Here is a 26,700-nt window from a genome sequence, read left to right as displayed (position 1 = left end):
CGTCGCAATACGTATACTGTACTCCACTGGCGCTAATACACGGGACGCCCTGGCCAAAGCGCGACCACTGTTGGAGGAGAAGTAGGGCCGGCGACAATTCTCGAAAACCTTCAATTTATACATGTCTCTTGGTCGCATTGGCTATGAAACTGATGTATCTTGTGGACTATGTATTGGCAAAGATTGCTCATCGCCGAACTGCGCCGCTACCGCCACCGCTGACGGCGTCCATCTCCATCTTGCTCAAGCTCGGGAACCGCTTTGCAAAGTCCTCAATGTAATCGTCCTTTTCCTGCGCCGACATCTCCAGGACCGGCTGTCCAGGCAAATCGGCTGCTATCAAGCGTTCGAGCTGGGACGGTTGGGTACTTTTCACTGGCGATGGAGGCCTCGCTCCAGTCGCAAACTTATTCAGATGGCCCGGCTTCTTGGGTGCCGCTGGCTTGCTCCCGGTTGCCCTTGAATCAATGGTGGCTGGAGCCGACGCCGCGCCAGCAGACTGCACCCGGGACAGAGGTTCGGACCTTGTGTCATGCGCTCTCGCGTCGACCACCGCCCTCGATATCGTGAGGGGCTTCCGTGGCACCGCGGGCGTCGGCTTTTCCACCTTGCTCGCTGCCGTTGCAGCATCAGAATACTTCCCGTAACCCTCTGCGGTCCTTTGTACATGCGAGGGCCGCCGCTGATCCTCGTCTAACAAGCTCTGAACCCGGCTCTGGATGCTGGCCTTCTTGGGTCCCGGGACGGGCTTAGAGCTGCCGCCGGCGACACGGTTCTTGTATTCTCGTTGTGCCGCAGCAACCCGCCGCTCTTCCTCCTCCAGCTTGCGCCGTTCGGCGTCGCGCCTCATTTCGGGGGTCATGTCGTCATCAAGGTCGATGAGACCGTCGTCACTGCGATCATCGGTTATCTCAGAGCCAGCGATGGGAGTCAGATCTCTCCTGGCGGTCTCCTTGAGTGGTGATGCTGCTCGTTGGCCTAAGCCATTGTTCGCGGGAGAAGTACTCTCGAAACGCTGGAAGGCATCGCCGAATTTGCCGGCCAGCTTCTTCGGAGCCGGGCTCGGAGGAAGGCTGGAGCGTTTGGAGACTACATCCGCTCGTAGACCATCTGAATCCGACCCATCCGCATCAATCAATGGCCCCGAGTGAGCTGTGACTTTTTGATCGTTACTGGAACGTGGGATTGCCGATACGCTAGACATCGGCTTGTGCGACGAGCCGTTGGATGACGTCCGGTCCATCCTGCCTTGAGCTTTTGAGGCCTCCCTGTCCCGCAAGAACTCGAGTGTGCTGGATTCGAAGTTGGTACTGGCCGGCCTCGGCCGGCCTGCAAACGCATTGGATCGCATGGCAGACTCAGCCTTTGTGGCTTGAGCCCTATTGTCTTCCAGCGAGGGTCTAGATGATAGTGACGGCCGACGAAGATGTGCCGGGCGATGGAGGGTCGACGATTGCTTGCTCTCAGTAGAACGTTGTGTCGTCCCAAGCTCGGCCGGCCGTGAAGTTGAAGGTGACAGATCAGTTGTCATTGTGCCCGTTGACACATATTTTGACGCAGCTTGGCCGGAGATGGCTTGAAGATCTGGATTGCTGCTGATTATGGACTGTGCTTTGCTCACGTCGGCCTGGTGCCTGGCTGTAGAAGAGCTCGACGGTGGTCTATCGATCGGTGGTGAGGTGAGAGCTTGACGCGGTATGGTCGGCGTGACAGAGTGGGGCCGAACAGTCGGCATTGTATTTGCGGGACTGTTTCGAGAAGATGCAAAAGCGGCATCGGCAAGCTTCTCGGCCAGTCTATTGTTCGGGTCCTTGGCCGGCACCGGTGGCGGCGGAGATGCCGTGGAAGAGTCAAAGTTGAACTTGCTTCCATGGTCGTGGAGCAGGGAAAATTGATCCAGAGTCGGAAACTTGGATGACAGTTCGTCGCCTTCAAGCTTTTGAGTCGACTTCGAGTCCAGGGCGGCGAAAGGGTCCCCCTCGGTAACCTTTTGCGGCGATGAGTTGGGCTTTTGCGTGCTGCTCGTGGGTCCTGGTGAAGGCGTCGGACGGCCTCTCCTCATTGGCACCACGTTTGGAATGGCCTGTTGCTCCTGCACTGGCGGTGAATATACGGCACCAACGGCTTGGGACTTTGGTTTCAGCTCTCTCGACGTCCGCTGACCGGATCGTGATTCCGTATTTGACCTTCCGGTATAGATCTGCAACAATCGTTAGATTACTGCGGTCCGTCTTGAATCGAACCACTTACATCTTGTATGGGGACCTGTCTGCCCTGCATAGAGCATGCTTCTTTGAGGACCTGATAGATGGTGGGCCGATCGTCCAACTTCTCGCGCAGCATTGAGGCTATCGGGGTCAGCGTGCCTGAGTTGTGGGAGAAATTTAACTTTTGGAGATTGCATACCAATGAGTTTCTTTAACCTGTCGGAGAAGATGGGATGGCTGGGATATCGAAAGCTGGCATTGAGGATCGCGAGCTGGCCCTGGTCCTCAAAAGGGGTCGTGTAGTAGCAGAGCTTATACAAAAGGACGCCCAGCGCCCAGATGTCCGACTTTTCGTTCAGGGGCTGCTTTCTATAGACGTCTATCATTTCGGGGCTTCGATATTGCAGCGTCGTGTGCTTCTGGACGTCCTCGTCCATCTGGCGGCATTCGACGACGGTGGTCGGCGCGGGGCGCGGAGGGGCAGCGGAGCCGAAGTCGCAGAGCTTGAAACGCTTCGAGGAGCCCTTGGAGGTGATGAGGACGTTTTCCACCTTGATGTCGCGGTGCAGCAGCGGGGGTTTCAGGTAGTGCATGCAGGCGACACCCTCGGCAATGTCAGCAAAGATGTTGATGATCTCGGGCTCGGTCAGGCGGTGCTGGAGGCGCGTGTTCATGAAGTCGATGAGGCCGCCGCCGTTGCAGTATTCCATGAGGAGGAAGACTTCGTAGCCGCCGCCGCCGCGCATCTCGGAAGCGTGGGAGTCGATGTAGGTGACGATGGGGCGGTGGCCCTTGAGGCGCTTCATGGTCTCGACCTCGGTGCGCATGCTGCGCAGGGCCTCCTTGTCGGGGACGGCAACGCGCTTGAGGACAGCGACGTCGGTGCCGTCAACGGGCTTGGGCATCTTGACGACGTAGACGTGGGCGAAGCCGCCCTCGGAGAGATATTTTTGGATGACGACGCGGTGGCTGCCGACCTGGATCTTGGTACCCGGCGAGAAGGTGCCCGCGGGGGCCACGACACCGGGGGCGGCCATGACGGGACCGTGGCCGCCGCCGCCGTGATGGTGTCGCTGCCCCGGATGGGACGCCATCTGCTGGTGTCCATACGCGGACATTGTCGCCTCTGGCCGGCCCGGGCGAAGGGAAGGCTGGCTGGGACAGAGGGGTGGGTGATGCGAATCGCGCTCGGCGGGCGGGAGTTGCAAGGGCGGGAGTTGACGGGCGAGGAGGTTTCAGCCCCGCGACCAGCTGCGTGACCTGCTGAGTGACGGCACCGTCAGACACGCTGGACGATGGGGAGGCGAGAGCCTCTTAGTAGGTTGCGGGCTGGTTGCGCTATGCTGCGCTGGGCTGGGCTGCTCCCATTTGAGCCCCACCTCACCACCTCACCTGCGCGGGCTGTCCAGCAGGAGTGGCGGCGCAGTTCCGTTCCCCTGAGCCCTGCCCCAAAGTGCTGGTCTGACAACCTGGAGCCAAGTCCGACCTGGCAGCCGAGCCAGGCAGTGCAGTGGGGGGACCTGGAGTCTATGGAGGGACCGCGTGCCATACGGTATCTTACAATTGGTACATGTGGGCACCTCCACACCGCCTGCCCAAGACACCTGAGGCACAATGGAAGGGCCAGAAAGCCAGTCCAAGTTTGACGGCCAAGGAGCCATCCCGTCGTCACCTTCTCCACAGACACGAAAGCCTATATCGCCATGGAAGAACGCGCATTGCATCGCCACATTACATTGCGTTTTCAGGATCTTAAAGAATCAATGGCTGACGCAATCTTATGCCAGCCCGGCTCGCATTATCAAACGCTCAAGTCTACGAAGTGCTTTGCAAAATTTCCCAGACGTCATTTCCACCTCCATTCTGCTCCAACTCCATGCCGGCGCGTCATCTACGCAGCTTAAGCACGATCCAAGCCGCCAGACGATAGCCAAAGATAATGGCAATCATGATGCCGACGTTCTGGCCCATCTGGTCCGTCGCGTACCCGTACTGGTCCAGCACGGCCTGCCCGGCAATCTCGCATTGATCCGCGAGGGGCGACTCGTACATGCACCGACACCCGCTGCCGCACGAGTACACGCGATCACCGAACTCGTTGACCATCATGCCCTGGAATACGTACTTCTGGTAGTCCCAGTAGTGGAACACGTACTTGTAGAAGGCGTTGAGGATCGTTGGCGGCACCATGAAGCCGCCCACCGACATCCACAGCCCGTTGGCGAAGGCGACAAGTGCTAGCGAGATGACAAAGCTCGGGAACAGCGACGACATGAAGACGACGAGCGACTCGGCGGCCAGCAGGTCGAGAAACAGCCACATGACCCACGTGAAGAAGGCTGTCGCCGTTGGCTGAAAGTTGGACAGCCAGTAGGAGATGACGGAGAAGAGGACCGAGATGAGGAAGAGGTAAGGGACCCCGATGATGAAGTTGGACACGATGAACTCTGCGGCGCCGTACAGCCCGTTCTGGTGCTCCTTGACGTACTGAAACCGGTCCTCGAGAAACGCCGGCACGTACGCGACGGCCATGAAAGACATGAAGGCAGACCCGAAGAAGATGGCGTTGATGAGCGGCTGGATCGACGTCTGCGTGGGTGAGAGGCGCACCCACACGGTGCCCATCATGATGGCCAGGCCCAAGTACATGGCGATGCGGATGCCATACGCCACGACGTCGCGGTAGCTCTTGATGAAGCTACGATGCAGGAGCGTAAAGACGAGACTCGGCAGCCCTGGCCTCTTCTCGACCGAGTCCAGCGCGAGCCCGCCACTTGATTGCGCGGCCGCCTCGACCTCGTCGAGCCCGCTCTTGCAAGTCGACGACGCCTCCCAGGCGTTCTGAAGCTCGGCGAGCCGCCTCGTAGCAGCCTCCTTGTCCCGGGCGAAATCGATGTTGACCAGCTCCAGCAGAAACTCGGCGGGGTTGACCTGAGTGGGAACCCGGACCTCGATCTGCTCAAAGTGCGGCACGACGGCCTCGACGGAGCCAAAGTACTGCGTCTTGCCTCCCGAGAGCAGCATCAGCTTGTCGAACAGGTTGTATGTCGCCGTCGAGGGCTGGTGGATGGAGCACACGACGATGAGGTTGTTTCGGCGGGCGACGTCGCGCAGGTAGTTGACCACCTCCCAGCTGGCAGCAGAGTCCAGCCCGCTGGTCGGCTCGTCGAGGAAGAGCAGCTTGGGGCTCATGAGAAGCTGGCTCGCAACGCCGACGCGGCGCTTCTGCCCGCCTGAGATGCCCTTTCGGATGGGTGTGCCGATGAGGGTGCTGGCCTGCTCGGTGAGGCCAAAGGAGGAGAGGAGCGCATCGATGCGGCGAATGCGCTGCCTGCGGTCGAGGCTGTGTCATTATGGTCAGCAATGGGTACACCCGCAACATGGGCCAACATTCGTCCTACCTGCCGCTGGCGAGCCGCGATGAAAAATCAAGCGTCTCGCGGACGGTGAGGGAGCCGATGAGGGCGTCCTCCTGCTCGACGAAGCACGATATTTGCCGAAATTCAGACTTGGAGACGCGCTGCCCGTTGACCAGGATATCCGAGTCGACTTTGCTGGCGTTTGTCGGGCGGCCGGCGAGGACGTTGAGCAGCGTTGTCTTGCCGCACCCTGACGGGCCCATGAGGGCGCATATCTCACCTAGGATCGCAGTGTTAATGAACGAGATGATCCCACACGAGGTGTTGCGGTCTGGGAGAGGATAAACGCACCGGCCCGGACGATGCCGGTGGCATTATCCACGATGTTTCGCGGTTGCTTGGACTCGCGGTCCTTGACGGTCACGGTCACGCCGCGCCACGTTAAGTGCTCGATGGTCGAATTGTATAGGTGAGCGTCTGTGGCACAGGACTCGGGATCGCCCCGAGATTCCTTCTCCGACATGATGGCGATGTTGTTTTGCGCACACTGGGCTCGAATCTTTGGAAGCTGGAATCGCAGGTGGGAAGTACTTCAGCGGCCGGTCCAACGTGTCAACGAGTTATTATGAGATGGGCCGCCTACGAGTCAACCTGATCTGTACCACGACGGAGCTACTGGGGCGCTTTTATCAGAACGGCCCGCCCCGGATGGGTTGCGCCTGACATCTGTCATCGGCGACCAATGGGTCTAGCGAACTAGTCACGCCCATCGTCCCCGGAGGGCCGAAGCTGTTACCATTCGCGACCACCGGGCTGCAGGGTGACTGCGCCGCCGCAGAGATGTGGAGTGGGGGGGCGCCGCTTCTCGCGTACGTAGGAAGGAGGTCGCAGCCGCCGTTCCATGAATTATTGACTGCCGGTTGGTGTAACGCGTGCTGGTGCTACATGACGGTCATGCTTGCTAGATCGAGAATGTCCCGCATGAGGGGAGAAGCCGTTGGCCTCACCGACGCAGAGGCGCGCCCCGGGTTGCTTGATGCAGCTGAACGGATGTGCAGTGCAGACGGGACCAACGGGCATACATGCATACAGCTTGCAGAGCAGCCCGTAGTAGTAGTAAAATAACTGGCTACCTGTAAACGCAACGACGATGGGGATCGAGATGGTCCGTTGCAGCGCGTCTTGGGGTATGTACCACTGCTTTCTTTCCCCCCTTCGAGGCCCCCTCATGCCATCTCCTGAGTGCGATGTGTTGGTCTCGCAGTGGATGGACAATGTTTTTTTTTTCTCCTTTCGAGTTTTGTGTAACCGCCACGGCCAAAGCCGCCCCCTTGGCGTCTTATCGGAGGCTTTGTGGAATACTATTTCTTTCTGTCTGGGCGGCATGGGGCGTGGGTATGGATGGGCATGGCATGTTGTCAGGATTCCAAAACGTCGAAACATTCCAAGCGCCCGCCCACTTTCCTTCTCCGCGAGCCCCCCCGCCGCCCTCATAGTTACCCCGTTGCCGCACGTCTGTCAAATGTCAAAACCCCCAAGTGTGGGTTTTCCGCCCGCCTGTCCGCCCTGTCCACTAAGTTAGTACCTAACTACCATAATACGTAGCTATCAGTTAGTTTAGCACAGGTATCGAACCGCCACCTGGCTGGGCGGGCGACGTCCCGAAACAACAACAACCCCCCTCGCCCCCCTTGCCCCCCGGATGGGGCCAGGCAATTAATACTTGATTAACACCTGTAGGTACCCGAGAACCAGTGTGTGTGTGCCCGTGGACCTGCCCGGCAGCACGTACTGCCTCTCAATGCCACCCACTGCTGCTCCTGCTGCTGCTGCTGCTGCTGCAGCTCCTGACGAACTGGTTCCATTGGTTCCAGAACCAGACCAGAAAAAAACCTTACACACCACCCACCCACCGACCCGGCGAGCCCGCCTTGCCTGATGCCCCCCTCCAGCAAGCAAGATGGTTCCCGAAGACCGGGGGGTAGCCTCCCCCCACTTTTACTCGGCGCCCAAAAGAATCCATGGATCCCTGGCGATTTCAACGGTCTCCGGGCGGGGGACCCACCAGCTCGCCGGCAGCCCAGACTTCATTAGCAGAGCTGCAAGCCCAAAAAAAGTCGTCGGCGACCATTGAACGTGCAAGGCCACGTGCCCCGCCAACGGACGACGGCGACGGCGATGGCGACCACGACGACGACTTCCGGGAGAGGATCCCGGGCATGCTCCCTCCCGCTTTGGGCGACGGCGATGCGAAACGGTTTTTGCCCCCCCGTCAACAGCCCTACGGATCTTCAACGCACGCACACACAACATACGTACCACATGCATGAATGCACTTGACTGGATGCAACGAGTCATGGTCATCAACCTCATCCTCCTCCTCCTCATCATCATCCTCCTCAACCTCATCTGCACCATTTCAACACTCTTTCCCTTCCCAATGCGAGTCCTTGCAAAAGGGGACAGTTGACAGCAAACTTGCAGAAGCGCGCGCCTACTCTTGGTTAGCCGGGGGTATTCACTTAGGTACCTACCTAGTACGTTAGTACGTAGAATGAGTAGTAATAAGTAGTAACTTAGTACCGCTAACTTTGAGGTCCCCGATGACTTAGAACGCCGAGTAGTAGTAGTAACCGTACGAGGCCCCCGCATATGCCCGCCCGTCCGCCCGCCCGTCCGCTAATAAGTTGCTGACTGGTGTTTTGCTGCAGGGGCGCCAGCGCCGCCGCCGCCGCCGCCGCCGTCTGACACACATACATAACTACCTACCTTACCTCGTACACACAAACACACCACTTACACCCAAGAAACAAGGGTGAGTAACAAGTCGCCGACCTGCGAGACCCGCCGCCAAACGGTCGGCAAACGCAGCACGCACATGGCAACGCAACGCACGGCTCCCCGTGTATGTTTGTCTCTCCTACCTGTCTGCCTGTCTGTCTATACCGTATAGTACTAGTCGCCGACGACGACGGCGAAAGAAAACGTGCGCACTCGCACACACAGACACACACGAGACAGTACTGGTTGATCATCATCGTCGGCGTCGCGCCCACGCCCCCCCTTGTGTGACCACTCCCTCTCTCTCTCTCTCGGTCTGGTTTAGACCTTGGGCGCACCATTGTCGTTCGCTTCCCCCCGAAGGAAAGACAGGGGGAAGGGGGGGGGGCATGATCACACTGATGTAATCATCATGCCTGCCTGCCTGCTTGACGCTCGTCCGGCGTGCGTGCCTATCTATAGTCGACGACGTAATCTACGATATACACCATGTTGTTCGTAGTGGTAGCATCTACTACCCTGCGTTTCCACGTACTCACACCCTCTCTTCCCCCCTCCCAGGGTCCTTCATGGGGATGATGACCCAAATGCCAACTAGTAGTAGTACTACCCTTACCCCCGACACACCCACCCACCCCTCGGGTTCCCCCGTTCCCCCGCTCCCTTTCTCATCTGCTCCCTCTCCAGTCAGAGTGAAGCTTATTGTTCTTATTAGCGGCGGAGGCCCCCGATATCGCAGACGCTGGTGGTACCTTCGCGGCATATGTGGCCTGACCTGGTGCGTAGCTGATATGCACCTAGGGGCCCAAGGGGGGTGGAGGAGGGGGGGTGGTATGTAGCAAGAAAACAAGGAAGCGCTGGCCAGGCTCCCTACGAGGTAGTCCAAGGGGGCGGTGCCCGCGCACCGCATCTCGCTTATCGGACCGGAACATGCAACCTCACCGGGGGGGGGGGGAGAAGGGTCACGGCCAAGCAAGCGCCTGCATCTGCATGGGCGTGGTGCCTCGTAGGGCTGAGGTGGATGGGTGGTGGATCTCTCCTTCTTTCTTCAACGACGTCCCGACGGGGGGGAGGAGGCGCAGGGCTGCACGCGAGACATGCCGTGTATGTATGTCCTGTCGGCATTGCTTTGCGACAAAAGTGCATGGTCCTGACTCTTGAGGCTCTGCGGCGAGACAGACGGAAGCATGAACCTAGCCGGGCACGTGGCTGCCCAACGTGGCGTCACGGATACGGATTTGACAATGGGAAAGATCAAAAGTACGTGGTCCGCAATGGGTAAATAGTAGTGATAAGTAACTAGTAGGTAGTGACCAGGTATACACAAAAGACAAGTCGAACCACCTGCATCTGCCCTCAACACCTTTTCGGTTTAACGCTGCACCATGTGTATGTATACAAGTCGAGGCCGACTGAGTGACAAACAGCGGCCGTAATGAATTATCCCCCTCCCTGTATCCAATATCCGTAAAACTCCAAAACAAAACTCAAAACTCACAACCGGATGTGGGCATGGGGTCGGCTAGCCCAGCAGGTTGGGCGGCACCTGGAAGCTCTCAATCTCGCTGATGATGGAGTCGTCGGTGGCAATCGTGTTGAGCATGTCCTCCTGCGTGAGCCCGACCCAGAACTGCGAGTTGAGGCGCTGCTGCTTCTTGGCCTGGTAAATCTCCTGCGCCACGGCCTTGACCTGCCCGCGCGCCCGGTCCGCGGCGCCCCACACCTCGGCCAGCCGGTTGAGCGCGCCAATGTTGAGGCGCACCTGCTGGCGCAGGTCGTCGTCGTCGTGGGGGATGAAGAAGAGCGCCCAGCGGCTGAGGTGCACAATCGACGAGAGCGTGATGACGCACGTGAAGAAGTGCGTGTGCGACAGCAGCGGCACGCGGTGCGTGATCATGTCGCTAATGGCCGACGCCGACTCGATGGTGTGCTTGGTGTGCGTGTTGAAGAGGTCGCCCGCCGGCACCATCTGGTGCGGCGCGCACGAGTTGATGTCTTGCGTCGGCGTCGTGTCAAGCTGCGAGTGCGGCTGGTGCAGGAGGATCGACGTGGCGTGCATCATCATGTGCGCCTGGAACATCATCTCGTCGAGCTTGCCGTCCCGCTGCAGCGCGTCGCGCTTCGTCTTGGGGAGGTGCAGCCGCCAGTTGGTCAGCAGCGCCTCGATGCGCGCCATGTTCTCGTCCTCTGGCCCGAAGATGGGTGGCGTGCGCATAAACTTGCCCAGGTTGCGCCCGCAGAGAATGCGGTAGGCAAACGACGAGAATTCGCGGTCCTCGTCGGAAAAGTCGCGGTCTTCAAGGTCTTCGAGGTAGAGGGGGATTGGTATATTCTAGCAAAGAATCGTCAGCTTGTGGGATTGCACTCTACCTCGTAGTCGAGCACGGAGAGCGACGTCCTACTCACAGCAGAGACATATTGGTGCTCCTCGCAGGGCAAGGCGACGTTGGCGGGCACGTCGAAGAGCAGAAAATTGGTGACGCGATGGACGCCAGCAATCATGCCGTCAATGATGAACAGGTCCCACCACGTCCGCCGCCAGCTCTCCTCGAGCACGGGGATGCCCTGACCGTGGAGCGTCGCAAATGGCCTTGTGTTGAGGTCAATCTCCAGAGCCAGGCGCTCCACGTCGCTCAAGATGGCCCGCGCCTTTTCCTGCTTGCATGCGCCGTCGAGGCCGACAATGAGTAGCATCATGGCCTGCACCATGAAGCCGTCACGCGGCGTGGCCGGGTCGTAGATGAGCCGGTACGCTTCCTCAAAGAGGCCATCGCGGACGGCGGGCCCGACGTCAACAAAGATGGAGCCGACCCAGCGTATCGCCGCAAGGACCACCTCCATGACGCCGCTCTTGGACAAGCGCAGGAGGTGCTCCCTCGGCAGAACGAAGGGATGCGAGCCGAAGAAGTAATGGTAGAAGGCGTCGAGGCAGCGCTCGGGAACGCTCTTGACGGGTATGGGCTGGCCGACATTGTGGTGAGAGGCGGCAAAGGCGACGGGGTCGATACCATTGACGGAGCAGTATGACTTGTACAGCTGCATGCCTGACGGACCGGCGTTGAATTGCTGCTGAGCCTGCTGCGGCGGGACGACACCGGGCATCATGGTGACGGCGGGATAGCCGTTGCCCTCCAAGGCGGGTGCGCCGGACCGCGACCCCAACAGCATGGGACAGTCGGACGGCGCGCCCCCGTTGACGTCGGGTGGCGACGTCGCCTGCCTCTTGTTCGGATTTTGCGCCGTGCCACGCCGAGGCCCCTTGTAGCCGCGGCGCGAGGCGACGTAGACGCACTCGCTCTGGGAGGAGAGGCAGCGGGCGCACGGGTTCTGGCCATCGCACTTGAGATGCTTGCTTCGCTGTGTGGATTACAGATGAATGTCAGTGACGGGCGCTCTCGGGCCAAGCGGGAGGGCATTGGGCACGCGCGACGGGGCCACTCACGCAGGCTAGACAGGCGGCGGGCACGGTGGTGTCACGATTCTTGTTGCCGGCGGCGTCCGTGTCCATCTGGACGGGCGTCTGGCTTCCCGACGACGACTTGGTGGTGGACGAGCCATGCTGGAAGATGGAACTGGGCGAGGTCCCCGCGGAACCGCTGGCGGACGAGGTAAGAGGATGGGCCGACGAGGGCGACACGGGGCCGTCGTCTGGCGGGAGGGGGATGTTCTCGGGGGAGATCATGGCAGGCGCGCCGGGCTGGTCGGGCGAATGTAGGCCTAACCTAGTCGCAGCGATCGTGGTCGTATGCAGCAGCAGGTCGATACGGGTAGTAGGTGAGGTGAGGTTGTATGCAGTATGGAGGTGCGGTTAGTAATGCAGCACGCGAGCCGAGGAATGCGGAGGACGACGGGTCTCCCGGGTCTCGGTGTCCGATTCCGGGGGTCCGGCGCGAGTTGTTCTAAGGGTCCTGCTTGGGAGATGCTGTCGAGGCAGCGGGCATGACGAAAATCAGATGCGCCGGGCGATCGAGATGAGTCCAGACACGCACGGCACGGCACAAGTGCGGATGCAGTACGGTAGTGACTCGGTTGCGGTGCCACGGCGGCGAGCCGTCCGAAATGTAAGATGTAAGTTGGCAAAGGGAAAAAAAGGTTTGGAGGGTCTGCCGTTGAGTTGGTTGGCCAGCCCGGTTTGCCTTGGCGGCGGCCACCCCCCCTTCTGGTGCCGGATGTGGGTTGATGTGGTGGGAGGAGCAGGGACGCGCGACGGATAGCGGGCTGATGAGGACGTTGATGGATGATGATGAATGAGGACGTGGTGGGGGGTGGGGGAAAAGCGCGGACGGTGCCCTGCGGTGCGGTGGAGGCTGCAGTAGGTAGGTAGTTACCAGTTGTAGTCGTACTGGACTGTAGGTGCAGGCAGCAGAGGGTGCAGGTGAGGTGCATGTACTGGAAGCTGGAGGAGGGCGGGACTGGGCACGATGGATGCAGCCCAGTGGATTGAGGTGTTGGTGCGTTTCAATGGTGGCGGCGGAGCCACTGACATCCATTGAATGAGGCCAACAGCAGGCTGCTCCGCAGGGGGGGAGACACACCGGGCATTGTGAGCACGCTGGCGGGGGGACCAGGCCAGCCAGCCCAGTAAAGCGGCAGCCCAACGGCAAGACCCCAGCGGGGAGTCGCTTACCATACCCTGGTTAGTACTTGCTGTAGGTACCTTGGTACTACGGGCATCTAGAAGTACCTACATGCATGATGCCTTCCTTAGTGGGTGTAGGGGTCCATCTTTTGGGCTCTGATGAGGTCCCTCTGTTGAATCAGTGAGCATGGAAATAAAACGCTCTTGCTGCACACACACACACACACACACACATACCTACACATCCATGAAAGCTTCCACGCGTCCCCCCCCAATTAGGAAGCATGCGCAGGCAGATGGGCCAGTCATCAATAGCATCAGCCAGGCTGTCAGCAAGAGCACAGCCCAGCTCACTTTGATAGTATTGAAGCGCTATGAGAGAGGGGTGCGCCAGGGCGCCCGGCGGGGGGGCACCTGGGCCGGCCGTTGATGAGGCTGGCTGGCATTACCCCGTTGGTAACTTGGCCCGTCGGGCTGGTGCAACGCGATGCAGCCAGTGGGCGCACATCCCAGCAGCCCGTTAAGGCTTTGGCCCGACACACCAACAAGGTATTATCGCATTGCGCCACGACGTACGATGCCTTTCTTGGGTGGGGGAGGGGGCAGCCAAACGGCGGCGGTGGCGGCGGCGGCGGCGGCAGGGGAGGTCGAGACGACCAAAGCAAGCACCCTGTCGTTTGTATAAAAGCAGGAAGGCCTATGCGAGAACGAAGCTTGCATGGTATGTGGTATTTTATATATATGGATGCAAGAGTAACTCATGCACGCACGCCGAATATCTTGCCTACCTACGTAGAGTATAGTATACCATTGAAGTACTCTGCAGAGGACTCGACAGACTGCCTCAGTAATGATCGACTTGCCATAGGTTTGCACTTTCGTGTAAGACAGGACCTACAGGTCGAAACAGGACTGTGCCGGCCGACTGCCGATGGAGCCACGGGATGACATCCCAGCAGCCGGGAAGAGCGCGCTGCATGCACGAGCCGTGCGAGATGCGATGCGGCGGGCCCCAGATTGAGTTGCGCCAACAGGTCCCATCTTGCCATCCTCCTGGTGAAGCCGGCCCCCCTCCCCCTGCCCGGCGGGCGAGTAGCCACTGGCGGGTGACAATCTGGCTTGACTGCCCACTTTCAACTCTCTCATGATTCAAGCCCCGCCTGCCCATATGTTGCCTTTTTGCCTTTGCCGGCCCGGCAGTCTGTCCGCCAGCTTTCGGATTGCCTGATGGACCTCGCCTCGACCGCGGAGCAAACCTTGGCGACAACGTTGTTAGATAACAACCAAAGCAACTTCCGTAGTCGGTACCTTATCTCCCCTTACCTACGATCTGTCTACTCAGGAGTCAGTAGTACTACTGCTTCCTACCTAGGTGCGTCGCGCCACCCTCTCGCGACGACGAAGCTTGGGGAAGAGTGAGACAATCACACACGGACACAGCCGCATACCCTACCATCTGGGCGCCTAGCAATTAGTAGTGATAGATCGGAGATGCGACAGCGGTGGCTATCACCGTTTTTTTTCCTTTTCCAGGTGCCGTTTTTGCCTATTTTCCTTCTTTCTGTCTCGGCTGATGGGGAGCGACTCACGGCGGCGCATCTCACCGACGTGGTGCAGAATGCCGCAGCAAGACACTGTCTCTTTCATCGCCAGGGTCTGCGCATGCTGCTTGTGTGAGATCAGATATACGAAGTCGTCAGGAGATGAAACGCGGCTACGTGGAAGAAACAAGGTAGCAAGCAACCAAGTTGTTTCGTACCTCGCCCGCACCCCCCCCCGCGTATAAGTCAAACCCCCCGACCCAGATACCACGTCCTAATGTCCGCACCACTTGGTACAAAGTACCTACCTTCCCTGCCTGACATGATTGATGGCTAGCGCCAACGGGATGTCGTGCGCACACGGCATCTCCTGGTCGTGGCGGCGGTTCGGAGCGGCGGTGTCTCAGCTTGTCCCAGGTCAGTGTCGGCCTCATCTCGTCTCATAGTATAGTATTTCATTTTCGCCTGGCGCACCTCGAACCGGGGTGGCCGTGCCGTCGGCGCCGTTTTCCTTCAGTGGCTGCGGCTGGGCTTGCTCGTGCCGCGGCGGTGTCGTCGTCGCCCGAGGAGGAATTTGCCGGGGATGCGGATGTCGAATCGTTGTTGGAGGGGAGGTTGTTGCTGCCAGGGGAGCTGCTGGAGGTGCAGGATTGGGAAGGTCCGTCTGCCCTGCCCGTCCCAACGCCCACGACGGTGACGCTGTCCACTGCAGGCGGCAGGGCTGCACTGCAGGGAATTACTATTACTACGAGGTTAGTACTAACCTCTAAGGTAAGGCCGGGCGGTGCTTGCTGTGTGGCCTGTGGGAAGGCGCGGAGACAGGACCGGCCGATGTGACAGGCTGGGACACCCAGGCGCGGAAAAACAAGGCGGCCGCGAGCTGCCAACGACATGATTTGATGCCTCTCCTCATGTGCCGGGGGCGTGAAGCGACTGCAACAGCTTGGGTTGGCTTGGCAGCTCGTCATTTCTTAGCTATCAATGTCTTGGTGGTCAAATGTATATATGCTACGTACATACAAAGTACTTCGTACGGATATGCAGTGTGTGGTAGTGCGTAGGGAACTGACAAGCTATAACACCATCCATGTCTCGGTGCTCGCGATGGCTGGCCGTGTGATCACTACTAAAATTCCATAGTACTACTAAGGTATACCTAGCTTACATACTTTAGTAGTACCAGGCAACTACCCCATCGCAGTACCGCTGTTGCCCTGCCTCGCCCATGCGCACTCATCCATTACCTTCTTCCCACTCTTCTTTTTTTTCCTTCTTCTGCTAGTCACTCTCTCCCCATAGTTTTCTTGGAGCCAGCCAGGTCGTCATTGGACCTCAGCCATCGGCGCTTCGTGCTGTGGATGCAATGCATCGTGCACGCGTCCCTCACAGGGCCCAGACCTGGGTCGCCGGGTCTCAGCCCCTGCTGCGCGTTCGCGCCGTGCTGTAACACCATCTAACATAATTTGCTGACCAGTTGCGCTCGCGGCCCGCGTCGCACCGCCCGATGGACCGTCCTGCTGAAAAGCTGCAGTGCTCACAGTGGCGCCACTCTGAGGTCAGCGCAACAAGTTTGCATATGCGAGCTTGAGTCGGTCGGGTGGAGAGGGGCTCCAGCTGTCGGTGCGGTACGGACCGCTGCGCCTCTTGGCAGCCTGCTGCAGCGCAGGTGCTAGTAGCTCCAGCCCGGGCGCCCGGGCACCGGCCCCCGGAGTCCCTCCACTCCATGCCACTGACTGCTGGACGCGTCCCCCGCACAACCGCTGAATGACGGGAAACCTGGAACTGATCCTGCAGGGGTCCTGCTCGTGAACCTCACAGCCTGGGCACCCATTGGTCGGTCCCTCCTCCAAGCAGTGCTGCCTCCGTCTCATCACCCGCTGGCAGTCCATGTCCGCAGCTGTCATCTGTCTTTCCCGCTCCCAAGTGACAAGTCCCAAACCCCCCGTACGCTTTCATCACACGCCCACGCCCACGCCCACGCCCGCCCCCGCGTGGCAATTCCGTCCAGCCCCAACTACCACCGAGGCCGAATCGAGTAATCCTTCGGCTTCCAATTCTCTGCACCACCCGGACGCGCTTCGCCTCCCGTGCCCGCCCCCCCGACCCCAAGCCACGGCCGCTGTGGTGGCTGCTCGTCAATGGACCCCGTCTCGCTCACGGGGCTGGCCATCGGCGTCGCCTCGCTCGGCCTCCAGGTCTACACGGGCTGCATCCAAGGCACACCTCACCGTCGCATATCCGCTCCCGGCCCCGCGCGCTTGCTAACACTCCCCTCTCACAGGCATCCAGCTGCTCGTCACCGCCCTCGGCTACGATGAAGAGTGCAAGTACCTCAACCTGCGCCTGCGCATGGAGCAGCAGCGCCTCTTCGCCTGGAGCGAGACGTCGGGCCTGCTTGACCTTGACGCCAACAACCACGATAAGATCCTAGACTCCAACATCTTCAACCTGCACCGCCAGACCGTCCTCGACCTGCTCGTCCAGGTCCAATGCCTCTTTGACGAGTTTACCGCCCATCAGCGTCGTCACAATAACCTCAAGCCCGTCCGCGATGACGACAATGTCCTCGCTGCCCCCGACAAGGATGCCCGCCAGGCCAGCTTCCCCATGTCGCCGCGCAAGCGCGACTTCATCAAGAAGGCCATGGCTGGCCTGAAACTCAAGTCTGAAGGCGGCTGGATGCGCCTGCGCTGGGTCTCATTCGACAAGGAGGCGTTCGAGAAGCTCCTCGCCAAGTTCTCGGCGCTCAACGACAACATGACCAACATCCTCGACCACTCCCTCCAGGTTGAGATCCGCGACACCGTGCAGGACACCAACCGCGGCGTCCTCCTCCTGCACCACAAGGTTGCCGACTTGAGTCATCTCGTCCTCGCCCTCAAGTCGCAGCTCGAGGCGGGCAGCCCAGGCATCCAGCGCACCGGCAGCCTGCTGAGCGCCCCTCTGTCTTCGACGCCCATGTCCAAGCTCGAGCGCGAGGTCGGCCTCAAAGCCCTCCTGCAGCTCTCCAACCTGGCCAAGTTCAAGGCTTTTAATGAGACAATCGACCCCAAGTCTGGTCTGGCACCGACCAAAGGGGACGTGGCAGCGTACCAATTCCTCGACCTCGCGAGCCCAGCCCAGCCGCGCAACGTGCAGGTCCCGCGGAACCTGGTCGAGCTCGACCCGGAGGTGGACGACTGGGAGTCGCCGCGATGCGAAGCGCTCTTGACAACGGCCGAGGGCACCAAGAAGAGAGTGTGGATAGAATGGAAAGACTACGACAGCGCCGGCCAGCATCCGGATTCGCTGTCAAAAAGGGACATTGTCGACCGCGTCCGCAAGCTGGCATGCCTGTTGAACCACAGCCCAAAGCCGGAGGCGTTCCGCACGCCGCACTGCCTTGGCTTCTTTGACAAGGCCGATCCCGACACGCCCGACGAGGATGTCGACGTCATCGACCGGCGGCTCGGACTCATCTTCGAGCGGCCTCATGACGACCAGCTGCACGCCTCGCTCCCGCCAGTATCGTTGCACGACCTGCTACGAGACACGTCGTCGGTCCGCAAGCCGCGCGTGACGGAGCGTGTGCGACTTGCCCACGCGCTGAGCAACTGCGTGCTCTACCTGCATGCCGTCAACTGGCTGCACAAGGGTCTGCGCAGCCACAACGTACTCTTCTTCCGCGCTCGTGGCGGCGGCGGCGTTGGCGTCGACTACAGCAGACCCTACCTCTCCGGGTTCGACTTTTCGCGGCCGGGCGGCCCCGAGGAGATGACAGACGCCCCGGGCGACGACGCCGAGCACGACCTCTACCGGCACCCGCGAACGCAGTCGAACCGACGTGGCAGCGGCAGCAATGGCGACAAGGAGGAAGAGCGGGAGCGGTCCAAGAAGAGCTTCGACGTGTACAGCCTGGGCGTCGTGCTGGTGGAGCTAGCGCACTGGCGGACGGTGGACGAGGTGCTGGCCCTGGACATGCGCCGGGCGCGGGGCGACAAGGAGGTCGTGCGGAGGGTGCGCCAGCGGCTGCTGGCTGAGGACCGCGTCGCTGACTTGGGGGCCGAGATGGGCGAGAAGTACGAGGAGGCGACGCGGGCGTGCCTCGCCGGAGGGGCGTCGCTTGGTCTCCGAGACGGCGACGACGAGACGGACGACGAGGTCGCCGAGAGATTGTCGATGAGATATTACGAGGATGTGGTCAAAAAGCTGGGCAGCATCGCGGTATGAAATTGCGAGCGAGCTTGGGGGGGTCCTCCCCGTCTAAGAGATCAGCATGCGTCCATCACCCGCATAGTCAGATCGATATACGTAGGGATCAGTCGTGGCAAAAAAAAAAAGTAATTATATTGGTGCAATCCCCTCTCTGTTGTAGCCTCTCTCACGCCGTCAAATCTCCGCCATCGTATCACCAACGCCATGCGCACCGCCAGGTCAGCACGTCGGGGAACCCAACTAACTAGGTCGTCCGTGATCCCCCCCCCCCACACATACACACAGAGGCACAGCTCCTTCTCGTCGTCGTCGTCGTCGTCGTTGCCGCCATCGATCGTCGTCTTCAGTCGGGAGTCTCGCACGCGCTCGCTCAGCAGCAGCACTCGAGGCACTCGAAGCAGCACAGGCCCGCGCACAGGCCACAGCAGACGGCCTGTTCAAAGTTTCACAAGAAAACTGTCAGTTGTCTCTCTTTTTTGCAGCGTGTCGCGACGAAAAGGGGTTTTCTTCTTTCGGTTGTTTGTGTACGGGCGTTTCGTTTTCGCGGCGCGGTCGGAGCGGGAGGGGGGTGCAAGTCGAAAGGGAAGAGACTCACCTCGCCGTCGCCGCCGCCGCGCAGGCGCATCGAGTCGTCGGCCTTCATGGGCTCGGTGGGACGCTATGCATGGGAAGTAACATGAAACCAGTTAGTAATCGACGCTGATACCTCCTTCGCTGAAGAAGAACGAAAATGGAGCCAAGAATCGGCATTTCTTTGTGAGAAAAATGGTGTCGCTCTCGCCGGGGGGGGTTGCGGTTGATGCCGGTTATCGGGGCGCCGCCGGGGACTCCGGCCGGTGACGTTTTTTTACCCTCCAGCCAGCCGACCGACCCGTCCCACGCGCCTGCCCGCTCGCCCACAGCTCGTCCACCCAAAGAAACTACGCCTGGACGGGGCCAAAAAAAAAGGGGGGGGGCACCATAGGAGAAAGGACTTGTAGGCAACGGAGGGGGAGAAGAGCGTGTGTGCAAATGGGAAAAAGGGTTGGGGTCGTCGCGGCGTACCGGTTGCTCGGAGCTAATCCGGGATTCCGGGGTCGGGAGAGCGACGGCGGCGGCGGTCGGGGCCGGCTCCTGAGGCATCTGCTGCTGCTCGACGGGCATGGCTGCGTTTATTTCGGGTTTCGCGCGGGCGCGTGGAGGGCGAGGGGGCCGTGAGGGGGGATATACAGAGAAGGAGGATGTTGTTTTTATAAACCGGCGGGGGTTATCAAGGGTGAGGGTATCACAGGGGAACCAAGTACGTGGTAACAAAGAGGGTAGAAAGGGGTGGGAAGGGGAAGAAACCAAGAGGCGCCGTACGTAGTAGAACTGCGCCCGCGGGGGGCACAGGGTCACTTATAAGACGGGACGGGTCGCACACAGCCCGGCGCGCGCGACGAGGGGACCAGAAGACAGACGTCACGGACGGCCCTGCTGGGGAGGTGGAGGGGAGTGTGTGGACTTCCAGTTGCTTGGGTGTGTGGACTTTGGTGACCAGGCGCAGCTACGTCGTACCTTTCGTAGATACTGCACGATACATACTAGGCGAGTACAGGTATTGCATCATCACGGGCAGGTAGGTACGTATAAACGATGTACTGCTTCGTACATGCATGGGCGACAACAGCTACGCTCGCACACGGGCAAACGAGTGGGCGACAAACGAGGATGAGGAAAGGACGTCTGGCCAGGACCCAAGGGTCCCCCGTGCGTGCGCTCGCGCGCTCTGGGCCAGGCTGAGCCTTGTTGTCGTGTGGTGGTGGTGGTGGTTGTTGTGCGTCGTGTGTGGTCGCGGCCTTTATGCCAGTGCTGTGGCGCCCGGCACGGGACAGCCGACCGGACCGGGGGGTTTGGTGGAGAGGTGTGGTGCGTGTCTGGCTGTGTGTGAGAGACAGTGTGTGTGTGTGCTCGCATGGCAACTCAGCCAGCCAGCCAGCGGTTAGGAGAGTGCTTGCTTGCTTGCTGATGTTTTTCTTGGTTAGGTTAGTGGTCGGTCGACGCAGGGCGTTGCTGACACTGCTACCCGCCGTCTTGGCGGTAGGTATCCGTTTCACCAGACGAAACAGGAACGGACAGGGGCGGTTTCTGCTGTAAGTGTTTTGTTTGCTGGGGGCTCAGGAAACGGATAAGAAGGGATGATGAACGATGATGGGTGAGGGGCGGCCGCTGGGCTGGGCTGGCTGGGCTGGCTGACATGGGATGATTGGGGGGCGGCAGTCTTCCCCGCTGGCGGCGGCGGCGGCGACGGCGGCGTGTCACACGGCGGCCCTGATGTCCTGATCGAACGGGAGGCATCACGAGTCGCATGTCCTTGTCTCTCTATTCAAATCACGTTCATCATTCACGTTCACGCATCAATACCCATGGGCGAATGTTTCTCCTGCCGCCGCCGGGGGAGGCGGCCAAGCATCTCTCCATGGAAGATGACAAGTCCTTCTACCAGAGCAACAACGAGAGTTCTTCTGTCGCCCCGCCATCAAAAAACGATCCCCCCAACCACCCGCCGTCGCCGCCTCCGCTGCTGCTCCGCCTCCGGGGCTTTTCGGCGACATGATGGAGCGCCAACGGGCATCCCATCAACGACAAGGAAGGATTGAAGGGGCCCACCGCGCTCGGAACATCGGCATCGGCAACGTGCCTCAGCCCCCTTTCGCTTCCCCCATATGGGCGACTCTACTGGCCGTCCGTCATCCCGCTCTTCCCGCTGGGGCAGGGCTCACTTACACGTAGTACTACTGTGCATCTGCGTGGCGTGGGCACGGGCACGGGCACTTCCCGTCAGGCACGGGCGGCGAGGCTGTGCAACAGACGATGCGCACAGGGTACCTACCCAATGCTATGCTGCGGGCTTCCCGTGTGTTTGTTACGAGGAGCTGCTGCTTGGCGTTTGATTGCGATGGGATTCGATGCAAACGTATCGAGTTAGTCAGTTGCTCCCGCGACAGGTCGGTGTCTGTGGCGCAGGGGAGGAGGGCCGACAGTCGAGTTGCCGTTGGTGCAAAAGCTCGCGGAAAGTTACCTTTCATAGGAAGGAGGGAAAATGCTTCTACGTGTACGATGATTGAGCGGTTTGCATAAAGGACGTTAAGTTAGTAGTACGTAGTACGTATATTGTAGTACGTGGTGCAGTAGTACCGCCCCCTCGGAGAATGCCCTGGCTCTCTGGTGGGACGTGCCGAATGAGGTCGCAAGATGCGACTCTCGGTGACGCCTTCCCGCAAGCTGCGGCAACTTGGGTCCAGAGGGTGGCTTTTGTGGACTCATTAATGACACGAGGGCCGCGCAACAAATTGCGCAGGCCGATTACTAGTACTAATCTACCTATCCCACGACACCTTCCCTGCCACTCGCATCGCCACACCTCTTCCCAAGACCATCAAAGCTATCATGGGCAGTGCAAAAGCGTATCGTCCGATGCGAGATCCCCATCGTCGAAAAAGCAAGACTGGGTTGGGGGGCCACGGAGCCTGTGTCGGCGTCGGTCATCTCGTCGTAAGGATTTGGCCTTCATCTGCTGGCAAACTGTCGTCGTCGCCGTCGCCGTCGCCGTCGCCGCCAGCAGCTGCAACGTACCCACCGCAGCAGTCCTTTTTCACTCGAAACTCGTCATGTTGAGGATGCTGGCGATATCCCAGTTCATGAACTCGTCCTGCGGCTCGTTTGCTTGTCAACGATCGCTGCCCCTACAATCCGAGGCAGCGGGAATGGCTCGCTCACTAATGACGGGCACCAAAAAAAGGAGAGAAAAAAAGAGAGAAACTCACCAGAGGCATCGGGCTCAAGTCCAGACGCCCTTCTTCGTTCTGGCTGCTGTCATTCGCGGCTACCATCTCGTCCATGCTGCCCGAGAGCCAGGGATACGTCTCCCGGACAAGCTGCGCGCATTCCTCCAGGCTCTCGCTGAGTGCCTCGATGACGGCTCTCTTCGCGTCTCGTCCCTCTTCAATGGCGCGGATCTGGGCAAGAAACGCCGCCAGGAAGTTGAAGCTCTTGAGGCTGACGCTCCCGTCGCGAATGAACCCGCGCGTTCCCTCCTTGATGGTCTCGAGCGCCGCGACCACCCGCGTCCTCGACGCCGCCCGCAGCTCTTCCAAGCGACCGCCGACGACAACGCCCCGGCTCGTCGGGCCGTCCTCTTCCAGCAGCAGAAACACCTCCAGGCAGAGCACGAGCACAACCGGCAGCGCGAATGGGCCCCTCCAGAAGCCTCGTCCCACCCTTGCGAGACGCTTCAACGTGCTCGAGCCGCGGCTGTCGGAGGCGTACGAGGCAATTGCGAGTGCTGACTCGGTGCACATTCTACGCGCCAGGTGATATCGTGAGTCGGTCCGGGACTTGATCATCCACGGCTGCAGGAGCATCATGATGTATCTGTGGAAGAGTATGTCCACGAAACCCGGGAGACCATCGTCCAATACGTTGGCCGACGATGGCATGCTCAGCCTTTCTGCATATGCTACAACGCCGCGAGACTCGTTCCGTAGCTCTTTTGCGAGTAGTATCGCTTCGTCGTAGCTCGGGCCTTTGATGCCGTTCACCAACCGCGCCACCCGGAGGCGGAGCGGCAACGATTTGCAGAGCTTCCCCTGCAAGTCTCCTTCTCCCCTCGCCTGCCGGGGAGGCAGCGGTTCTGGTGTGTCAAAGTCGTCTGCTGATATCAAGACCGGCGTCGCGGCGTCGAGGTGGGATTGAATGGTCAGCTCGAGCGTCGCCGCCCACAACCTCTTGCGCGTCTCGGCGTCCTGGGGCGAAATCCCCGCCAACTTGGCAGGGTCGTGATGCAGGCCCATGGACATGGCGGCAGACATGAGCGAGCCGGCGGATATCCAGGTCGGTCCGGTCGCGTGGCGCGTGGCCTGTTTGGCTAGGAGCAGCAAGGCAAAAATTTCCAGGCCTTCCAGGTTCATGGTGTCTTTCTCTCGCTGTCCAGTAAGCCAACTTTGGGCGAGAATGATCCAATACTGAGAGGCTTCATGCACGTCGAAGCCGTCGAAAACCTTCTCGGTGACGGTGCCACCAAGAGCCATCCTCAGCCCAAGTTTCATCAGGAACGAGTCTGGCCACTTCTCTTTCGCAGCAGCCATCCAAGACCTCCCACACTTCTTGTACATATCAAAGGCATAAGCCCAAACGGCATCGTCGTCCTCTCCCACAGCTTCGTAGAGCGGGACGAAGAAATCGTAGCAACAATGGACAAGGCTCTCCATCACACGCCAGGACGGGAGAGTTCCCAGAAAGTCTGATCGCACGTCGCCCGTGCAAGTTCCAAATCGGGTACCTCGTGCCTTGACCGCCGTTCGCATTGCTCTCAACTTGACGAACAATTCCATGACGTCTGACACGGCAGCACCGTCATCTCGAAGCTCAAAGTCGGCACCATGATTGTCAAAGGTCCCGTGGGTGGGCTGTCCAGTCACACAGATCCTTAGCCCTTATGGATTGCTTTGTGGATGAAGATCAGGGTCTCTAGAGACGTACCAGTGCCTGGGCGACGTACATCCAGTGACCGCGCCCAAAGAGGCGAGTCTTTTCTGCGGTATTCCTCAGCAGCAGTCGGGGGGGCGGCGCAGGGTTGGGCTCTATCGGGGCGTGCTGGTGAGTGCTCTGTTGCCGGTCCAACAAGCGCTCGAGCCGCTCGACTCGCGCGGCGAGGCTATACTCGCCCTCACTCTCCATGGGAAAGCCGGTGCTAGCGCGTGCTCGGGTCTTCTGTCCGTCAACCTCGCTTCCCACGCTGGTGGAAGGTCTCGCATCAAGGCCGTCTTGGTTCCTCTCCGATCGGTAAACGCAGTCGGCTTTACGCCTCGACCGTTTACACGGCCCGCAAGGGAGGCCCTGGTCGCAGCGGACCTTGCGCGTTCGACATGCCTCGCACGACGTGGCAGGGCGTCTGCGCTTGCGCGGGGGCAAGTCCGCGCTGTCGTCTAGTCGCTCGGCCGGGCGATTTTCATTGCTTGACGACATGATGGATGTCGACAGTGGATGGGAGATGGTGGTTGTGAAAAAGGTCGGGAAATTGGTGCATACCCCGAGAAACGTTTGAATTTACCGAGTCCGGCCCCGGAGTCACCGACTCCGAAAACTCCAGTGGGGCCGGGCTGTCAAGCCCGTGCCTCACCCGCCCGTCTCTGCCGTCTATTGTTAGCCATTCTCCACTGTCTCGTAACTCGTTTGACAGCCTCTGGATTCTGATTTGGCAGAGCCTGTACGGTTCCATTCACTCAGCCGCTGTCGATGTCAATTATTGGGCGTGAATTGTTCGGGGCGGACATGTCGACAGCGGGCACGGAGTATCATCACAGAACTTCGGTCAGGTGACCACGTGCGTTCACAATAGTATATAAGACGCCCGTCTGACCACCATGTGCTTCTCGTTGGAGACTCAGACCAACTTGCGCAAACATTTGTATAATACTCTTGTAAAATTGCATCCGCGAAATCGTCAGACCGTAATGTCCATCAACAAGTCCAGCCGCGACTCGAGGTCCCTTGCGGACGACCTCAACGCTCTTGCACAGCAGCTTGATGCCACCTCCAAAGGCGTCCGCGCAACGTCTTCGTCACTCGACGATCTCGCAGATGAACGCGCTCGGGTCGTGAACGCAGCAGAGGCCTTGCTCAAGGATCTCAAGCCGGCGGACCCCGTCATGACCTCCATGATAACCATGGTACAATTCACGGCTGTCCGTCTTTTCGTCGGGTGGAAGGCTTTTGACATCATCGCCTCTGCCGGGACCATTACCATCGCAGACCTCGCTGCAAGGCTCGACGCAGACGTGTCCCTCATTCGTAGGTGATCATGATACAAGTTCCCCGACAAGAGCTGACCGAGAACTCCTAGGCCGTCTCACCGGTATCCTTATATCCACCGGGGTCCTGAAGCAAGTTGACGGCGACTGCTTGACCATGACACCGGCCAGCTCGCCTTTTGTTTCGTCTAGCCCTTTCAGTGCACTCGTCATGATGGGGTAAGTACGCCTGTGTGTATTAGGGGAATGAAAGCCTAGGTGTGTTTGGCTGATTGAAGTCGCAAAATAGCTTTGACGACCACCTCAAGACGTTGCATTCGGCACCAGCCTACTTCGACAAGTATGGCCGCAAAGAGCCTACGGGGCGATACGACACGATGCACGCATTTGCTGCTGGTGACCCCAAGCTCACGGTCTGGGAGCACACAAATCGCGACCCGCAGAAGAAGTCTTACTTCATGACTGCCATGATGGCCATCGCGAGCCGAATGCCCATGATCGGGTTTTACGACTTTGCTTGGGTCCTCGACAAGATGCACGAGGCGCCCGACAGGGTTCTGGTCGTTGACGTCGGAGGCGGCAAGGGTCATGCGCTGCAGGCCATTCACAAGGCCACGCCTGGCCTGCCCATGGCTCGCTGTGTCGTTGAGGATCTCCAAGCGGTCGTCGACGAAGCCAAAAAGACCGCTACTGGTGAGCTGGCAGACGCGCAGTACGTTGCTATGGATTTCCATTCCGAACAGCCCGTAAAAGGTACGTCACCAGCATAGTAATCAACGCCATCATCATTTGTGTTGTTGTTTTGCTGCTGATCAGTTGCACAGGCGCCTGCATCTATTACATCCGAAGGTGCCTCCACGACTATGGCGACGATGTTTGCGTGGAAATCCTGCAGCGGCTTCGCGATGCCATGGTCGAGGATAGCCGCGTTCTCATTGTAGAGCAGGTCTTGAGCGACCCGCCGCTGCCACTGGCGGCCGCTACAGATGTTTACATGGCGACAATTGGAGGCAAAGAGCGGACGCTGCAGGACTTCCACGAAATTGCGGCTCGAGCAGGGCTGGCGATTGTGACGGCGCATCCAGCGCCCGGGTCGGACGTTGCGGTAATTGAGTGTCGAAAGACGGTGTGAAACTAGAAGAAAGCAAATACCTTGCTGTAATAAAAACTGAACGGCCACCTCCACCACCACGCCACAATGGCTTGAACACAGGGCAGGATAATATAGATACAATAAGTTGGGAAAATTAGAGGCGCCGGGTAGTTCAG

At 59.6% G+C, this 26,700-nt stretch overlaps 7 protein-coding genes across 8 annotated transcripts; 2 read left to right on the top strand and 5 right to left on the bottom strand.

Annotated features, from left to right (window-relative positions):
- Positions 1–108: 108 nt before the first annotated feature.
- AKL1 (Non-specific serine/threonine protein kinase) lies at positions 109–3,480 on the bottom strand. The gene is made up of 3 exons (XM_047988825.1): positions 2,407–3,480; positions 2,251–2,348; positions 109–2,200 (listed from the first exon to the last, which is right to left on the bottom strand). Exons 1-3 carry the CDS (start codon positions 3,323–3,325, stop codon positions 188–190), a joined length of 3,030 nt encoding a protein of 1,009 aa, XP_047844823.1. The 5' UTR covers positions 3,326–3,480; the 3' UTR covers positions 109–187.
- Positions 3,481–4,059: 579 nt separating this feature from the next.
- On the bottom strand, positions 4,060–6,236 carry JDV02_007339 (uncharacterized protein). Its single transcript, XM_047988824.1, has 3 exons — positions 5,918–6,236; positions 5,609–5,846; positions 4,060–5,550 (listed from the first exon to the last, which is right to left on the bottom strand). The coding sequence occupies exons 1-3, from the start codon at positions 6,087–6,089 to the stop codon at positions 4,095–4,097; spliced, it is 1,866 nt and encodes a 621-aa protein (XP_047844822.1). The 5' UTR covers positions 6,090–6,236; the 3' UTR covers positions 4,060–4,094.
- Positions 6,237–9,609: 3,373 nt separating this feature from the next.
- JDV02_007338 (uncharacterized protein) lies at positions 9,610–12,576 on the bottom strand. Its single transcript, XM_047988823.1, has 3 exons — positions 11,790–12,576; positions 10,754–11,704; positions 9,610–10,679 (listed from the first exon to the last, which is right to left on the bottom strand). The coding sequence occupies exons 1-3, from the start codon at positions 12,027–12,029 to the stop codon at positions 9,870–9,872; spliced, it is 2,001 nt and encodes a 666-aa protein (XP_047844821.1). The 5' UTR covers positions 12,030–12,576; the 3' UTR covers positions 9,610–9,869.
- A 3,446-nt stretch (positions 12,577–16,022) lies between these two features.
- JDV02_007337 (uncharacterized protein) lies at positions 16,023–18,782 on the top strand. 2 transcript variants are annotated; one of them, XM_047988821.1, is made up of 2 exons: positions 16,023–16,684; positions 16,749–18,777. In XM_047988821.1, exons 1-2 carry the CDS (start codon positions 16,606–16,608, stop codon positions 18,674–18,676), a joined length of 2,007 nt encoding a protein of 668 aa, XP_047844819.1. In that variant the 5' UTR covers positions 16,023–16,605; the 3' UTR covers positions 18,677–18,777. The 2 variants fall into 2 exon arrangements, with proteins under 2 accessions (XP_047844819.1, XP_047844820.1); XM_047988822.1 differs by having other exon boundaries at positions 16,023–18,782.
- A 159-nt stretch (positions 18,783–18,941) lies between these two features.
- Positions 18,942–19,996, bottom strand: JDV02_007336 (uncharacterized protein). Its single transcript, XM_047988820.1, has 2 exons — positions 19,706–19,996; positions 18,942–19,319 (listed from the first exon to the last, which is right to left on the bottom strand). The coding sequence occupies exons 1-2, from the start codon at positions 19,802–19,804 to the stop codon at positions 19,107–19,109; spliced, it is 312 nt and encodes a 103-aa protein (XP_047844818.1). The 5' UTR covers positions 19,805–19,996; the 3' UTR covers positions 18,942–19,106.
- A 1,809-nt stretch (positions 19,997–21,805) lies between these two features.
- On the bottom strand, positions 21,806–24,661 carry JDV02_007335 (uncharacterized protein). Its single transcript, XM_047988819.1, has 2 exons — positions 24,161–24,661; positions 21,806–24,087 (listed from the first exon to the last, which is right to left on the bottom strand). The coding sequence occupies exons 1-2, from the start codon at positions 24,644–24,646 to the stop codon at positions 22,399–22,401; spliced, it is 2,175 nt and encodes a 724-aa protein (XP_047844817.1). The 5' UTR covers positions 24,647–24,661; the 3' UTR covers positions 21,806–22,398.
- A 473-nt stretch (positions 24,662–25,134) lies between these two features.
- On the top strand, positions 25,135–26,563 carry JDV02_007334 (uncharacterized protein; the record flags this gene model as incomplete). The annotated part of the gene is made up of 4 exons (XM_047988818.1): positions 25,135–25,471; positions 25,524–25,650; positions 25,721–26,184; positions 26,256–26,563. 4 exons carry the CDS (start codon positions 25,135–25,137, stop codon positions 26,561–26,563), a joined length of 1,236 nt encoding a protein of 411 aa, XP_047844816.1.
- Positions 26,564–26,700: the final 137 nt, after the last annotated feature.

Source organism: Purpureocillium takamizusanense, chromosome 7 (genome assembly GCF_022605165.1).
Source record: "Purpureocillium takamizusanense chromosome 7, complete sequence".
Classification (NCBI taxonomy): Eukaryota; Fungi; Ascomycota; class Sordariomycetes; order Hypocreales; family Ophiocordycipitaceae; genus Purpureocillium; species Purpureocillium takamizusanense.
The sequence above is the reverse complement of the archived record's forward strand: the minus strand, read 5'-3'. Positions and strand labels throughout refer to the sequence as shown.

Excerpts from the sequence above, each read along its gene's own strand:
- JDV02_007337 (XM_047988821.1), top strand. The coding sequence starts at position 16,606 with ATGGACCCCGTCTCGCTCACGGGGCTGGCCATCGGCGTCGCCTCGCTC. Across the intron at positions 16,685-16,748 it reads CTACACGGGCTGCATCCAAG|GCATCCAGCTGCTCGTCACC; the intron begins GCACACCTCACC and ends CCCCTCTCACAG.
- JDV02_007339 (XM_047988824.1), bottom strand. The coding sequence starts at position 6,089 with ATGTCGGAGAAGGAATCTCGGGGCGATCCCGAGTCCTGTGCCACAGAC. Across the intron at positions 5,847-5,917 it reads CACCGGCATCGTCCGGGCCG|GTGAGATATGCGCCCTCATG; the intron begins GTGCGTTTATCC and ends CTGCGATCCTAG. Across the intron at positions 5,551-5,608 it reads TCGCGGCTCGCCAGCGGCAG|CCTCGACCGCAGGCAGCGCA; the intron begins GTAGGACGAATG and ends ATAATGACACAG.
- AKL1 (XM_047988825.1), bottom strand. The coding sequence starts at position 3,325 with ATGTCCGCGTATGGACACCAGCAGATGGCGTCCCATCCGGGGCAGCGA. Across the intron at positions 2,349-2,406 it reads CAGGTTAAAGAAACTCATTG|CCTCAATGCTGCGCGAGAAG; the intron begins GTATGCAATCTC and ends TGACCCCGATAG. Across the intron at positions 2,201-2,250 it reads GACAGGTCCCCATACAAGAT|ATCTATACCGGAAGGTCAAA; the intron begins GTAAGTGGTTCG and ends CGATTGTTGCAG.
- JDV02_007335 (XM_047988819.1), bottom strand. The coding sequence starts at position 24,646 with ATGTCGTCAAGCAATGAAAATCGCCCGGCCGAGCGACTAGACGACAGC. Across the intron at positions 24,088-24,160 it reads TGTACGTCGCCCAGGCACTG|CCCACCCACGGGACCTTTGA; the intron begins GTACGTCTCTAG and ends GTGACTGGACAG.
- JDV02_007338 (XM_047988823.1), bottom strand. The coding sequence starts at position 12,029 with ATGATCTCCCCCGAGAACATCCCCCTCCCGCCAGACGACGGCCCCGTG. Across the intron at positions 11,705-11,789 it reads CCGCCGCCTGTCTAGCCTGC|CGAAGCAAGCATCTCAAGTG; the intron begins GTGAGTGGCCCC and ends TAATCCACACAG. Across the intron at positions 10,680-10,753 it reads AGCACCAATATGTCTCTGCT|AATATACCAATCCCCCTCTA; the intron begins GTGAGTAGGACG and ends ATTCTTTGCTAG.
- JDV02_007336 (XM_047988820.1), bottom strand. The coding sequence starts at position 19,804 with ATGCCCGTCGAGCAGCAGCAGATGCCTCAGGAGCCGGCCCCGACCGCC. Across the intron at positions 19,320-19,705 it reads GGATTAGCTCCGAGCAACCG|CGTCCCACCGAGCCCATGAA; the intron begins GTACGCCGCGAC and ends TCCCATGCATAG.